The 16,190-nt window shown below is 36.1% G+C and overlaps 1 protein-coding gene across 1 annotated transcript in view; it reads left to right on the top strand.

The window, feature by feature from the left end:
- The window catches only part of MYO3B (myosin IIIB), a gene marked incomplete at both ends in the record, with an annotated part of 189,956 nt that overhangs the window by 82,991 nt on the left and 90,775 nt on the right, over positions 1-16,190 (top strand). The window contains 13 exons of the mRNA XM_084289478.1: positions 2,519-2,615; positions 3,480-3,596; positions 4,472-4,576; positions 7,230-7,313; positions 8,035-8,237; positions 8,644-8,742; positions 9,326-9,440; positions 9,831-9,957; positions 10,098-10,308; positions 11,600-11,747; positions 11,992-12,145; positions 14,065-14,153; positions 15,784-15,913. Coding sequence (XP_084145604.1) covers positions 2,519-2,615; positions 3,480-3,596; positions 4,472-4,576; positions 7,230-7,313; positions 8,035-8,237; positions 8,644-8,742; positions 9,326-9,440; positions 9,831-9,957; positions 10,098-10,308; positions 11,600-11,747; positions 11,992-12,145; positions 14,065-14,153; positions 15,784-15,913 — 1,679 coding nt within the window. The remainder of the gene's footprint in view (positions 1-2,518; positions 2,616-3,479; positions 3,597-4,471; positions 4,577-7,229; positions 7,314-8,034; positions 8,238-8,643; positions 8,743-9,325; positions 9,441-9,830; positions 9,958-10,097; positions 10,309-11,599; positions 11,748-11,991; positions 12,146-14,064; positions 14,154-15,783; positions 15,914-16,190) is intronic.

Below are 16,190 nucleotides of genomic sequence, written 5' to 3'. Positions count from 1 at the left end.
AGGGTTTCCTTCTGGTTTTTAAGAAATGTTTTGAAAATACTTTAAAAGCAGGGTGTACTTCTGATGTAAAATTGTAGAAATAATAGACGCTTACTGTATGTATTCTTTCTTCCCGCTCTGTCAACATATCAGCAGGATTTAGGGTCAGTAGAAAACTGATGAGGCCAGCAGGAGATTTGAAGCTAATGTGATGTTATGCTCCTAATATCCTCTTCCTAATCATGTACTTAGGAAAATGAGTTAAGCACAAGGAAATATATGCACAAAGGTTATCTGGTTTACATATTTGACTAAGAGTAGTTTGCTTAATTATTTATTTACATAGATTTAAAACAAAACAAAACACTTTTCCAATAACGCAGTTGAGTCATTTATCACTTAAGGAGAACAAACAGTGGGAGTTTAATACACAATCAGATAACAGATTAGTTTGCAAAGCCATTCTGCAATTAGAGATGCTTAGGTTTAGATGTGCCCTCTTTCCTCCTCCTCCCTGCACCTCTGGTATATAAATCCATACTTGCATCTTGTTGCAATTTAATATTGTGGTTATGATGGCTTAAGCTAGGAAAAGATATCCTCACAGTTTAGTTATATTAGTTATAATGTCTAGCCATTGCTTTGTTAGTCACATCTCCATGAAGTCCAGAAACTGTTAAAATACTTGCTTTACTTGTGGGCTGATAACTGCTCCCATCTCTAAATGGTTTAAATTATTTATAACAACATTTTTGTCACCTGTGAAGTAAGAGGTTGAATTTTGTTTTGAAATTGAAACAACAATTAGAAAAACAGTAGTTCATTATACCACTTACATGCATTCGTATTCCCTTGAGGATCTGGCTTGTCAGCAAAGTGTAATGTTCATGAATGTAGTAAGCACCTAACAAAAATCTAAAAATGGAAGGTTTAATTGAATAGAACTTTGAACAAATTGACACTGTCTCCATGCTGCTCACTGGAAATAATAACCACTGGAAGAATTTCTCTTTCACAGTTTGTGTGTTCTTCTTTCATTTCTTCATACGTACATCAAGGAAACAACCATTTCTGTTTGGGGACGTAGGATGGAAAATATAAGCGGGACTGTCATCAAAACCTGCTGTGGTCCCTGTATTTTATATCCTAGCTGACAAAACAGATCACACAGTTTTATTTAATTACAATTCAAATAAAGCATTACAGAGTAGTTTTCCAGAACTCATAGAGTTGCCAAAAGTAAACAAGAAAAATGAATAAAAATTGACATAAAAAATGAAGATCTTTAAATGTAGTTCACAATTATCAATACTTAACACTTTTCTCTTTGTTAGACACTTTCCAAGCAATAATTCTTCTGTACACAATAGCTCTTGGGTATGAAAATAGTCTCTTTACTGAATGAAATCTTACTCAGTTCATGTGTAAGTGCTCATAAAGAGACAAAAAGCAAGAGCCTCTGCTTATTTTTTCAAACAGGATTCCATGACTATAGGAATTTAGGATTAAAGAAAAAAGACCTGCTACATCTTTACCTTAACCTTCAACGTTATAGATAAAGAGTATTTCCTGTCATGTTGCACTATCATTCTGTTATTGCTTGATACAATATTGAGCATTGTTTCTGGATGTATGAGCATGTGATTTATACTTTCTACGTGGCAACCAATGCAGAAACAATCTGTCAGGGACTGTCATTGAGGATCAATGCTAAATGTTACTCAGCAGGATGCAGACTGTATCTCGGTGGGTGTCCTCCTACTATGCTTTGATTATGTTTGTTGTAAAGAAAAGCCTAGTTGTGCTTACAGCACTCGTATTTCACCCCCTCTGTGGAAGACATATTATACTGTCTTGATTTGTCCCTGTTTCAAAAAGATGTGCTGTTTAAAAACATACACACAGCATTTTCAAAGATTCCTTCAGCATAATCTGATTATAAAGGGGTTATGTGACTGTTTGTCTTTGCTGCTTATTGTGTGGCTTAAATCTCTGAGGACAAGCTGACTGAACATCCATACAATTTAGAGTCTGATGGCAGCTGTGGTTCAGAAATGTTCTGGACCAGATCTAGGGTCATCTGAGGAGGTGCTTTGTCATACAACAAGGTAATAGGAGGATTTTATACTACTTATTACTTCTTGTAACTTCATTAGATGATAAAACTGTAGACTAGGCACGTGGGGTGGGGAAGATTTAATTAATCAGAATGGTACTTTTTTTAACTTATGTCAAGAAGGGAAAAGATATTTTAAAAATACTTTTCAGTATTAGTGGGGAGTAGTAAACCTACAGAGAAATCTTTTCTGTGAGCATTAATAAATATATCTTGTGAGAAAGAAAACAGGGATACTACACTGCACAGCAAACTGATGTGTTGCTTTTATGAAAGGGTATTTCGAGTTAACAATAAGTATTTCAGAGAGCGTGCCTAATATTTCTGCATGGCCAAAACACTCACCCATGATTTCCATTGCCTCTGTATTTGCTGTATTTTATCAAGTTTTGTAACTGTGGTGCTTTACTAACAAACTTCCAGGCATGAACGAATACATACTAGAAGACCTTACCATGTGGATGGAGCTGACAAGTACTCTCTGGATGACGATCTGGTAAATCTAGAAGTTCTAGATGAGGTACTGTACTGTCTGAGCAGCAGTTTCTGACAACTGTGCTTCACATTTCCCTGTTTCTTTTAACAGAATGAGAGGATATTTTTGCAAGGTTTTGTCTCAGCATGGAAAAGGAATTGTCTTGTGACTGATCTGCTATCATCATTAATATTCTATTTATTAATGACATAAAACCAGTAGCAGTGAATCCTTTTATGGTGAAGAATTTAAATATGAGTGAAGATAGTTTAAAATATTTTGCAAGTGTCCTAAAATGGGAAATTTAGTCATGAAGATTTTGATTTAAGTGAGTTTTCTAAAACTGATGAATTATATGGAGTAACACATCTACGACTTCTGCATAAAAAGTGGTGAAATAATATCAGCTGCATATTTTATTATAACACCTATGTGCAGACTATCTGCATTTTTTTCCTGAGGATCCTTAACCTGCATGCCAGTGAGAAGATGACATAATAATACTAAATCGTGTTAGCATTCTGCTTAAAGCAGTCTCTTACTACCAGTTCAAATCTAATCCTTGAAAAACTATTATCCTTGTTTCACAGTCAAATAAAAAATTAAATGGAAACATACTGTGAAGTGCAGAAAATCTGCATGGCCATTTTGTTTTCAGGAAGTTTACTTCTTGGGCTGATACAGCAAAGTGCATGCTTATCTGGCAATAGGGTATGCCATTTAACTTAGTTTTATGATATTAGTGAGAAATTCGAAAATATTTGTTTGGTTTTGTGATGTCAGTGTTTAAGAAATAATTAATAACATGTATAATAAGTACTTTTTAATCAGTGTTCTCAGTATATTTACAAAAATTATCTTGACTGGAAAAATATTGCTTAACAATCAAACTTTCTGTAATCTTCTCAGGATACCATTATCCATCAGCTGCAGAAACGCTATGCTGACTTACAAATTTATACTTATGTGGGAGACATTTTAATAGCCTTAAACCCCTTCCAGAATCTCAGCATTTACTCTCCACAGGTAAGAGAGACTCCAAGATGTGGACAGTACTTACTTTGCATTTTTTATTAACACCACTGGCTAAAGTACTTAAATGATGATGGGAGCACAGACTAACCCCAGCCTTTTCTTCCTTCAGAGATGTATGGCTATTTATTTATTTATTTAGCCCCCCCCCCCCCCCCTTTCAGTTTGATGTAGTTTGATTTTGATGCTTTTCCCATGGTGACACAACTTTCACAGGAGGCCTGAATATTGCCCCAGCCACTGCTGTTCTTGTCTGGCATTTAGTACTTTCTTCCAGGAAACAGAAGATGGTTATATGAACCACCTCATGCTGAGGCTGTTGCTTTCCAAACAGTTGCTCTCACTATTGAGTTATTACATGTCCTGTACCGTCAGCTGCAGCTTAAAAGAAAGAAGTGAATCAAATGCTGTAAAGATAGAGGCAGCTTAATTCCTTATGAATATGAAGGGAGGTGGAGCCGTAAATCCTACTGGCTGTGGGTGCCTAAATTAGGGCTGCAGGCAGAGGGACCAGATTCCAGATTTACTCTGCAGTTTCACTCTTTGCAGTTTCTGTGGTTCACCTTGGGTATTTCCCTGCTTGAATGCTTGTATTTGTATTTCTTGTGATACAGTTCTCTTGACTATCTTGTGAAGGCAACTTTGGAATGTATTTTAGGTGTTGTAGTTTGTGTTCTGGAAGGTGGTCAGTGCCAAGAATTACCACTCCTCTGCTGGGTGGTTCAGTGTGAATTTCATGGTAGAACAGACAACTGCCTTCTGTTTAGTAGGCAGAAGATAGTCATTATCTTCCTTATCAATTCTTAATTTTACAATTAATTTGTACATTTTAATTAGGTATTCTGACTTGTGTTTTTTTTTTTTCTTAGTTCTCCAAGCTTTATCATGGTGTGAAGCGTTCATCCAATCCCCCCCACATATTTGCCTCTGCAGATGCTGCCTACCAAAGTATGGTTACGTTCAGCAAAGATCAGGTAAGAACCTTCATGTTGTACTTTCAGATTATTTCTTTAAGCCATTTATTCCTGTATGAGGAAAAACAGAGCAGAAATCTAGTCAGGTTGGGACAGTGGCATAAAAGAGAGCACAAAGTTGAATAGGTCAAATAGAAGGGTTACCTGACCATTATAGTTTCCCAGACACCCATGAACTTCTGGCAGTTTACACCAACTACAGGCTATTGCAGTACAATTTGATCCTAACCTGTCTTGCACTAGGTATTGTAATTATTTACACTTGTGTAAAATAGGGGGGTCTCAGTGCTGTAGCAGGTTAACAGAGTTTTAACTGCTCTTCCATTGCAGAAAGACAGTAGCAAGTAATGGATAATCATTTATTTTTACTGCAAGTCACAAAAAACACAAACCGTCAAGTCATTGTTTAGTAGACTATATTAAGGATAGGTCTAATATGAATGTAATGAGGACACAAGTCTAGCAATGATTTTAATGAGAATGAAATACTGTGCTGTAGAAGTTAGATTCCTTTTTATTGCGTTCTTAAAACTGTAATTTTGCACTATTTGAATATGATGTGTTGTATGTACATATGTATTGGGGTCTACTAATTATTTACATATATTATTATCTAGAGAAAAATAGTTTTGTTGTCAGTCCATCAGGCTAACTTTATAGATTTTTAATTTTATATGTCCTTCCTGTCTCTTCAAGAAGTAATTTGCATTTATGCAGAGGCAGCAAATTATTTGCAGACATCTGGCTATGCCTGCTGGCATGTATAGTTTGCTATTTTCTGTTTGTAAAAGACTACAGGAGTATGTTTATCTGCATTAACTGGCGATGTTATGCTGGCTCTTCTTTCTAGGGTGTGCTAGATGCACAATGTAACTAGATCAAAAATGTACTTACTCTGCTTGTTTATCCATTCAGCTTTCCCTTGCATTTTCCTTTGAAGCCTGAAAATTGACTCAAAGTCTAACATTTCTGGTGAAGCTAAAGTCAAATATGGCCAGTATGAGTTCTTCAAGAACTCATGGTCTTTGTGTAAGCTGTTGTACATTACTCCTCTAGTAAAGTAGATTAAGACTGTTCTAGGTATCAAAACACTCTGAGTCCATCACTAGGTTGTCTATTTCCAAGAAATGCAAAAATACTTGACAAGAATTAAGGAAAGGAACTGTAAATGTCATATCACTAACATTATTTAGAGTCAACATCCACACCTTCTGTCAGACACCACAAGATGTCTGATTCCTAAGAAAACTTCACAGCAATATCTATCATAGAGCACAGAGTCTAGCAGTACCTAACATACCCACTAATTATTCCATGTACTTTATATATATATTTATATACTTTATATAACTTACCTCCCCACTGGTATGCATTGCTTTGTATGGAACAACAAAGGTTGCTCTTGCAAGGTTATTTCACAGTGAGAATGGTAAATAAAAAAGAGCTGGAATGACTCCATATATTCCAGGCTGGGGAGAATGGATAATCTTTCTCTTGGTCAAAAAAGAGTGTCAGAAATGTTGTCTGGAGAACTGCTGTCTCTTTCAAAGCCTTTCACAAAGCTCGGTTCTGTATCAAGTATCATTGCATCAAGTATTTTAGGACGTCATCTCTTTTCCCAGCAAAGAATCTTGCATGAGTCAGTGTATGGTGCAAGGAAGTCTCATGTGTTTGCATAGAAATTTACAAGTCTATGCAACTGCTTGGCATTAACATTTATCCTATGTCAGTTCACACTGTACTCTAAGTAAACTAATATTTGCACTGGTGATCTGTAGGGCACATGAAAAATTGGAAAATAATAAATAGCATTAGAATTCATGCTTGCTGTGACCTGGAGTGTTCACACTTCAGCTCTGAACTGACATTCCAGGTGTACTGGCCTTCCATTTCATTCATGAAACATACCAGCAGAAAGCAGATTGAGTAATTCAGATGCTTCCAGCTAATCCTCGAGTTTGTAAGCCTTTGGAGAACCTATAAAATACCATGTTACATACAGACTGCCAACTCAGGAATAACATGGGTATGTTCTCTCAGACTCACCCAATGAACAGATGCATATTTTTCTGAACTGTTTAGATGTCAGTCTGTTGTTTTAGCCTGAATATCAGCATCACTTACAGGATAATCTCTCTACACAGCAGCAAACCTTAACATAATTTTTAAAGCCAGGAGCAGACTTTTGGTGAGTATATTAAGTACAGCTGTACCCTGTTTTTCATGTTAATTCAAATGAACTCAATGAAGTGAGCTCAGATGCACTGCTGAATTATGTTACATCAACTAGCTGTGGCAATCTTCAGAGTTTTGAATATTTGCAACAAGCTGCCTGTGTGCACAGCGTATGTTAGCTTGTAGACACGGTCACTCATTTGTCTTAGTGCTTAGAATATCACTCACTCCTTTGCATATATGCACATTCCTGTCAGGTATTGCAAGATGCATTTTAGTGATCTAAGGAATTAAGAAATGATTACACTCAGCCTCTACTGATCTTTCCTGTCTGAAAGAAGTTGAGTGGGTTGACCCCTAAGGTATTTTGCAGTTTTGGTACTAAAAGTTAAATAATAAACAGGAGCAATAACAGCTGAAAACCCATTTATTGACCATGTGGTGAGCTGTGCACTTACTGTTTTGTTTGTGTGTTCAGTGCATTATCATCAGTGGGGAAAGTGGTGCTGGAAAGACAGAAAGTGCCCATCTGATCGTCCAACATTTGACCTTCTTGGGAAAGGTATTTCTAGCCAATCATGTAAAACTATGAACAAATTCTCCCCACCCCCTGAAATTTTCTTTTTATTTAATGTTTAATACTTAAAACTGTTCATGTGAATTTTCCCACTCAAGTCAGGGACAGAGTAATCAAGCGTTTGTGAGCACTGAATCAAGGTGTTAGAGTACAACCTGTGCCAAGCCACTCAATACTTTTAAAGGGAAAGCAACAAATTCCAAATGTTCAGTGCTTATACTTATCTACTGTGCTTATGACATTGTTCATGTATACAATAAAGAATGACAGATCTTGCTTTGAATCTGATCTTAGAAGCTCTTACACGTTTAAATGCAATGAGTAATTATTCTAATGCAAATCAATGGGAAAATAAGTGTGTAAGGTTAACCATAAGTATATGTATTAGTATGATTTCAATCTTAGCTAATATTCTTCTTGTTCAGTTTTTGATGGTTTGGGGGCTTTAACTAAGTTTCATGAAGCTTTGGAGGCAGAACAATTGCAGAGAAGAAAGAATACATGTATTTATATATATATATTTTGTTTTACAAATAGGACATTTCTTTTTCAGTTTATGGCCCTATTGTATAATTAGGTTAGCAGGGTATCAAACTCCATGAGAAGTTACGATAACAGGATGCTATGCTTCTGAGGCAGGAATTGGATTGTGGGTAAGCAATATATTCTTTTAATGGCCCTTCTGGTCTGTATCTGTTCTGTGAAGGCCAATAACCGCGCTTTGCGTGAGAAAATTCTTCAGGTGAATCCTCTGGTTGAAGCATTTGGGAATGCCTGTACTGCCATCAATGACAACTCAAGTCGCTTCGGAAAATATCTGGAAATGATGTTTACGCCCACAGGAGCTGTAATGGGGGCAAAGATTTCTGAGTATCTACTTGAAAAATCAAGGGTCATAAAACAGGCTGTGTAAGTGTACAAATCATCTGTCCTTTCATGTTTATGAAATGTTTGCATTCTGTTTAATTCTGCAAAAGCCCTTATTTTAAATGCTTTCAGTAGTGTCTTCTACTGAAGTGCTAGTCTTTTATACAGTACTGTAATGAAAAGAATAGTAAGGTTCTTTTGGATTGGAAGCCAGACCCATTCCATTCTTTGGAGAAATATTATGATTGGCTGGGTGTTCTGTGTTTCACAGTTGAAATAATTGTTGTCAGGCTTTCACTGTTATTGACACTGATCCTATACCATTAAAACAAGTGTGATATTTGCTACCTACTCTATTAGCTCACAATAAGGATTTCCACTTTTCCTTGTACAAGATACTGCGAGTATAAACATCTGTGCTTTATATAAATACTTTTTTTGTTTCCAGGGGAGAGAAAAATTTCCATATATTTTATTATATTTATGCTGGCCTTTATCATCAGAAGAAACTTTCTGAATATAGACTTCCTGAAAAAAAGCCTCCTAGGTAACTTGTTTTAACTATTCATTGCAATTAGCTATTTATCAGCTCTTGCTTTCAGTATGATGCCTTAAAATCTCTCTTAATCTTTCAACATCCCTTAAGGATCTTTTTTAATCATCCCAAGCAAAGAAAAGGATGGTCAATAAAGAATTACATTATTTGTATGAGAACTTGAATCATTTAAAGAGAAGGAAGGAACAATCTTATTATTGTGTAAATATTCTATCCTACTTTCAGATCAGGACAGTCACCTCATGCTTTCTTGTAATACTTCAGAGAACCCCAAATGCATTTTGGAATTGTGTTTTTTGATTGACATCTGTACTTGGAGAGCATCTGATCTGTATTGGGTGAGGGTGTGTGTGTATAAAATGTTAGTAACGCTATGAACAGATATTAACAAAGTATAAGCAAAAGTTAATTAATTACTTTTAATTAAATATTTTGGCACTAAGTTTTAATTTTTTAATCGAAAGATATTTCAATGAATATTCTTCCCATTTGCTGATGCAGTTACATTAAAGTCATGGAAGTTTGTACTGGCATATCTGCTAGTTTGGTGCTTTCTTTCTCCTATTCTACTTAGATATATTGATAATGAAACTGGAAGAGTAATGCATGATATTGTTACTAAGGATTCCTATGGAAGACAATTTGAAGCAATTCAGCATTGCTTTAGAATTATAGGATTCACTGATGAGGTAAGAGATACAGTTTCTAAACCATTATTGACCTTCTTTCTAAAAACGTCTCCAGCATCACCTGTGTTCAGGCTGCCATTTGATTGTGTGAATACACACCTGTGCCACAGAATCTCTCTTATGATAAAAATGAATTATGAAAGCAAAACCACACACCCAGAAGCTGGGACCAGCCTGAGGTCTCATTCTGTAATCAGGCAAGTCCATTCACAGTTCTGCATCACACTTGTCCGTGTCAATAGGAGCTTACTTGAACAACCAATAGGAGCCTCCAGAACAGTGTACAAGCTTTAATAGCCATTCCAGTGTTCTTCTTTTTCTTTCATAGAGTAAATTTAGTGTACGTATCTAATATGATTCCTTTAAAAGTGCTTTTTGTCATTTTTACAGGAAGTGTACTCAGTGTACAGAATTCTGACTGGAATCCTAAATACTGGAAATATTGAGTTTGCTGCCATTTCTTCACAACACCAAACAGATAAAAGTGAAGTTCCCAACCCAGAAGCCTTAGATAATGGTAAGCACGTTTTAACATTGTCAATTCTACAAATGCAATTTGACTATATCTGTGAGAATCTGTAACTTGTGGTAACAGGCAATGCTAGTGATTTCCACTGTATAATCACAGTTAAATATCTTTTCTCCACTGTCTTTCAGCTGCTGCACTGCTAAGTATTGGGTCAGAAGAGCTTCAAGAGGCCCTAACATCCCACTGTGTTGTAACACGTGGGGAAACTATTATTCGAACAAACACTGTGGACAAAGCAGCTGATGTGCGAGATGCCATGTCTAAAGCACTTTATGGCCGGCTTTTCAGCTGGATCGTAAATCGCATTAATACGCTGCTTCAGCCAGATAAAAATATATGGCAAGTTACACATCGGTGAATCATTTGTATTTACTGTGCAGTAGTCTTTGATGGGTTCATCCATTTGTATATTTTTGATTTTGCGGGAGGGGTGCTGTGTTTATTTTGGCTAAGTCTTCAAAATGGCTTTCATGCTGTGATAGTGAATTCTGTTTCCGGGACATTAACCCCAACATTTTCAAAGAGCTGAGTGGAATTTAGCTACTGAAGTCAACAGAAATCAGATGGCGAAAATAACGTAAAATTCTTTAAGAAGATGCTTCTTATGTAGTGAACATTAGGTCATACCAAAAGCCAGTAAATAGTTGGAGTGCACTGAAAACTTCAGTACGCTTTGACAGTCATTCCAGTACTTCTGCCAGTATGCGTTAGTAATAAATACAGATCTCAGATTATTATTATGCTGCTACTTGAGTTGTAATTGACAATTTTGAATCGTTTGAAATTACAGAAACATTCACATTTTTTTAATTGCCAAGAGCTGGTCCAGCTGCTTTGCTCTTTTCAAGAAGCTGTAGAGATTTCTAGATATAAGAGAATGCCTTAGGTGATGTCGAAGTGCTCCTACTTGCTGCAAGACTCCTCCTTCCCTCCTGGGACAAGGCATGGAGGGAACAAGTACTCTAGTAGGACATGTGGAATAAATATTGCAAACATAACTTGAAGATGATGCTAGTTATGAATTCTACCACAGAATAATGTTAATGCAATGCTGTGCTTTGGCACCACATTAATATGTTCTGCATTTTTCTTGTCTTGGAGATAACTTGGAGATTTCTACTTGGTATTTTATTATATCAGAAATAGCAGAAATATCATCAACCACACTTGCAGTTCCAGTGTGACTGTAGTATGAGAATACATAAGCTAACACCCTTAACAATCCTTCTGTAACAGCAGGAGACTTGGTAGAAATTACCTTGCTCACTGAGTATAGCAAAAACATTATACTAGAGCTTGATGCTTTTGTCTATGTGGAGGAGCTAACAATAGGTTTTATTGGGGATCTGCTTATTGAAACCACTTGTTTTAATACATCTTGAAAGAGTTTTTCTCCTGCTTTTCACCTGTGATTCTCCAGCTTCCTTCATGGAAATTTGTACAAGGCAAGTGTAAAACCAAGCCATTAATGATGCTGAACAAATGCATAACTTCTGATAAGTTAAAACACAATTTTTCTCCGCTATTTTTGCAGCAGATTGAATTGATCATGCAATCTTAGTTACCATGTTTATTTTGATTTTAACTGGGTGTTGCCCATGCTGAATTTTGTTTGTATTTTCACATGCAGCAATGCTGAAAATGGGATGAATGTTGGGATACTAGATATATTTGGATTTGAGAACTTCGCAAGAAATTCCTTTGAACAGCTGTGCATAAATATTGCTAATGAGCAGATCCAGTTTTATTTCAATCAACATATATTTGCACTTGAGCAAGTAAGTTCAACTCTTATGAAGTCTAGTTGAATCAGCCATTTTGACCCATAGATCATATTCAGGAGTACATTATAAACTATAAAATGGTTATGGGGTTTAAATATAAGTCATGGCCAAATCCTTCAACGTAGTTATTGTTTTGTTAATAATGTTGGGGCCCACAGAGTGTTGCTGTGCCTCATTAACGTCCCAACAATGTTGCTTTTACTTGTTCAATATAAAAACTGTGCTGGTAACTTTGTAGATGGAATATCAGAGTGAGGGAATCGATGCTGCTGCAGTGGAGTATGAGGATAACCGTCCGCTTCTAGATATGTTTCTCCAGAAACCCATGGGTCTCCTTTCTCTACTAGATGAAGAAAGTCGATTTCCTCAGGCAACAGACCTAACGTTAGTTGGTATGAGCAAACAAAAATCCTGGGAAACAACATATATTTCGTGAGCATGGATTGACATCTTTACTTTAGTTTTACTAGCCTAGTTGTCCTACTGAGACTGTGCCATTTTGCTTGACGTTTTAACTATGTTTTTCATTGTGCTTCATTATTCACGATGCATGTTTTTTGTATTGCAAAAGTTATCTTACGTATCCGGTGTCAGGGGCTTATCGTCTTTCAGTGTTTTAAGGAAATAACCTGTGTGTTGTCCCTGTATGGGAGGTACATCAAGAAGCATTCATCCTCATTATAAAAGGAAGGCTGCAACATAGCAGATTCTTGTGCACTAGGACCACCCTGGGAGTTAGCATTAATACTGAGAGTAAAGTTAAGATCTCCCAGGATCCTAGGCCCATGTTTATCCAATTAGAAAATACTGCTTCACTCCAGATTATCTCATCATAAATAGAAAGTGTGTGTTATTTCTGGTGTGCCATCTGGCACAATGTTACCTTTCCTTCATGCATATTTTATGTATGTCTTAACAAATCTTGGCGCCAACTTTAAAACGTGCAGTGCATGCCATGTTTAAAACTGTTGTCATGCTTTTATTTACTAGAGCTACATTTTTCCCTGTGATATGTAACAGAGAGTTCCAGTTCAATGTAATGTACAGCAGGGATTCAAACTCAGTCACACAAAAACAGCTGCCTGGTAAATTACATGATATATGCACAAGATTTTTCACTTCTGGGCTGCAATTTGAAATGAGGTCAAAGACAGACTGAATGCTATGGTTTCATTCCAGTCCTTATTTGTGTACTAAAGCTGTGAGCCTCCCTGTTTGTCCTGTAAAACAGTTAATATTGAACTTGTACTTTGACAGTGGCATTTTCTCTCGTCTAGAACTTACTAATATCTTGAGAACACAGAAGAGCAGAATCCCTCAAGGAGATAGCAACTGAGATATTTTGCCCTTTCCAGATGTACCAAGCAATCATTAATTCTCCCCCACTCTGCATCCAACCCTTCCCTCCCTGCTAAATTCTAAACTTAATTCTTTTAGCTTTAAATTGAAGGATTTTCAAGCTTGGTTACACATTAACAGAAAAAAAAAAAAATCCTAAGAAAAATACTAGTGGATTCTAACATTAGAAAAAAATAATTGTATTGTCTGACCTACACAACATGATGGAGAATTTTATTAATTGATTCTTCCCTCGGGTCTCTAGTTGCAAGTGCAGATAAAGAAATACAATAGCAAGTTTCACAGTATCAGCACTAATTTCATTACAAAATATTGAAAAGAGTATGAAACATCACAGAGCAAAGAAGACACCGCATAGCAAGTGGTGTTTCTTTTTCTGTCAGCTGTTCAGAAGTGTGTCACAGGAAACAGAAAGCCCTTTGGATAGAAGCATCTTTTCCCGTAGATGTCCAAAGGCAAATGGGAGATGGCCCCAGCCTGAAAACATTGACATATACTTAAAACATGATACACAAAGCTAAATGGATGGGGAAAGGAAGATGGGGAAAATAAAAATAACAGGCATTTAGGCAGGCCAGATATGTGCACAGCTTTGAAATAAATGCACCCCAAACCTTAATGTACGTACATACATATATAGAAAGCAAATTCACAGCAAAATATAACAAGTTTTCACACCTTCTCATTAGCCCCTATTATTTAATAGTTTTCCATGCACAAAACTATGCATTAATGTAGGAATTTGAAAGACATTCTAGTTTTGATTGAGTTGTTGTATTCAAAAGTAATAGCTTGGAAGAAAGCACGAAGAAGATGGCACACAGCTGTTACTGGGCAATCTGATAATGCATGTGTATATAGCAGTATAGCAGCAAGCAGTCCTTAATTAGGATGGTGATTTTACTTAGCCACTGTTATTCATTTTTATCAATGTCACTTCTCAAATGTTTAGATAAATTTGAGGATAACTTACGATGCAAATACTTCTGGAGACCAAAAGGAGTGGAACTGTCATTTGGTATTCAGCACTATGCTGGGAAGGTAGGGCCATGTGACTTTTTATTTAGTGGTGGGGTCATTATCTGTTTTATCCAAAGTAACTGCTTTTTTTTTTTTTGTTTCTTCCCTCATATAACAATGAGAAAGTTTACAGATAAGATGATAAAGTTAGAAAACCTAAAATCTATAATAAAATTTTTGTGTGAAGTAGTCCATTTTAGAACCTATCCTTAGGATCTCTTCAGAAATTTGGTAGACATTAACTGCCTTTTATTCTGAAAGAAATCTGGCACCAGAAGCAACATCACTACAGTATTTTTAAAGGAGCAACACTGTCGGGCTACTACAGGCTACAGAGTTGTTAACATCGTGTGAATGCCATGGTAATTGTGTGTATGACTGTAGGTAACGTGTATGTGTACAGGCAGCATGTAACAATATCTCCCATAGTACTTAAATCCCATATTGAAAGCATTGGAAAGACTGGAGCAATTCTTGCTAGGACACACAACTGTACTCCACAGCACCTAACCTGTTTTGTTCTCAGCAATCCATGTGTTATTTTATATAGGGATTAAAGGTCCATTTTCTTCATATAACATGAGCTTTACTTGTGATTTCAGTTGCAAATTTTCATTCATAAACAAAAAGTCAAAATGAAATAGCCATGTATTTTTTATAGTTACCAATAAAGTCTCTTCTTCAGAGTCAAAAATTTTATGATATGCTCTAGTAAACTTAGTCCAGCTTTCTGGCCTGGTAGGAATAAATGCAAAACTTCACACAGGTTTATTAAATTCTTCATACCCAAATGACCACGTCATAAAACCACTACTGAGTAGTTCTCCATTGTAGGAGAGCATTTCAATTTCTTTGTATTTAACTAGTGGACTCCAGTGGAATTAGGCTAGTAAGGAATGTTGCTAGTAATAATAAAACTAGTTTAAATATTACTGCAGGTTTTTTTTTTTTTTTTTTTTTTTAAAAAAAAAAAGGATAAGCAAAATTAAAGAATTCATGTATGATTACAAATAGCCAGGCATTAATTTCTATAAAATACAATTTAAATCATTTTTAAAAGGCAATTTTGCGTACTGAAGCATTGAAGAGTAAAGGATCAAAACTGATATGCCCTAGCACAGTGAAAGAAAGGTCCTAGATGAAAGTTTTCCTACTATCATTTTAGAAGCAGTGAGAAGCCTATTTAATGCACCTTGATACTGACCTGCATCTGAATTTTACTCCTGTTCCTCCAAGAGATCTAGTTACAGAACAGTTTGTTGCAGACAACAAATAGATGGTGACTACCTGAGAACCATTTATTTCACATGTAAACTGTCAACTTAAGCTTTAATGAGTTCTCTATTATATTACTTCATGCATACCATACTTTGATGTGGCAAACCTTAATATAATGTATAATGTGAGTAAAGCTATTTAACCAAATTTGATCTGCAATAACATCATGAATATAGGTGTTTTTTTAGGCCGTTCACGTTTTGAAGACATTGCTGTAGCTGTACACTTCTAAATCTTTTGTGGATAACTCATTGGCTTGTCAGAGCCAAACTAACTGGTCTGCAAGGTCATCTTGACTGTTCACACTTTAAATAACATGGTAGTTTTAGGGCAACCCTTTCTGGTGACTTGTCTGACTCTGTTTCCATGCTAGGTATTGTATGATGCCTGTGCATTTCTTGAGAAGAACAGAGATACTCTTCCTGCTGACATAGTGGTGGTGTTGCGAACTTCAGAGAACAAACTTCTTCAGCAGCTCTTCTCTAGTCCATTAACAAAAACAGGTATTTTCTGCAACGGCTTTGCTGACATTGCAATCTTTTCAGCTACTTCCTCCTTTGAAAATCTAGTTATTTCTAGATAAAACTCTGCCATTCTTTTTCAGCTCTGCTGTATAAAGTTCCCAGATACCAAATTATGATACTATTTTATTTATTTATTTATTACATATGTGGGTATTAATTCAGGCATGTATTGCAGAGGAAGGGAAATTATCTGGTATGCAAGGCCAGAACTCATTTTCAGAGCAGTATGAGAATGTGGGAATTTTCTTGATTGATA

Source organism: Netta rufina, assembly GCF_964035555.1.
Source record: "Netta rufina genome assembly, chromosome: 6".
Classification (NCBI taxonomy): Eukaryota; Metazoa; Chordata; class Aves; order Anseriformes; family Anatidae; genus Netta; species Netta rufina.
Note: the sequence above shows the minus strand (reverse complement) of the source record. Positions and strands in the feature narration are given on the sequence as shown.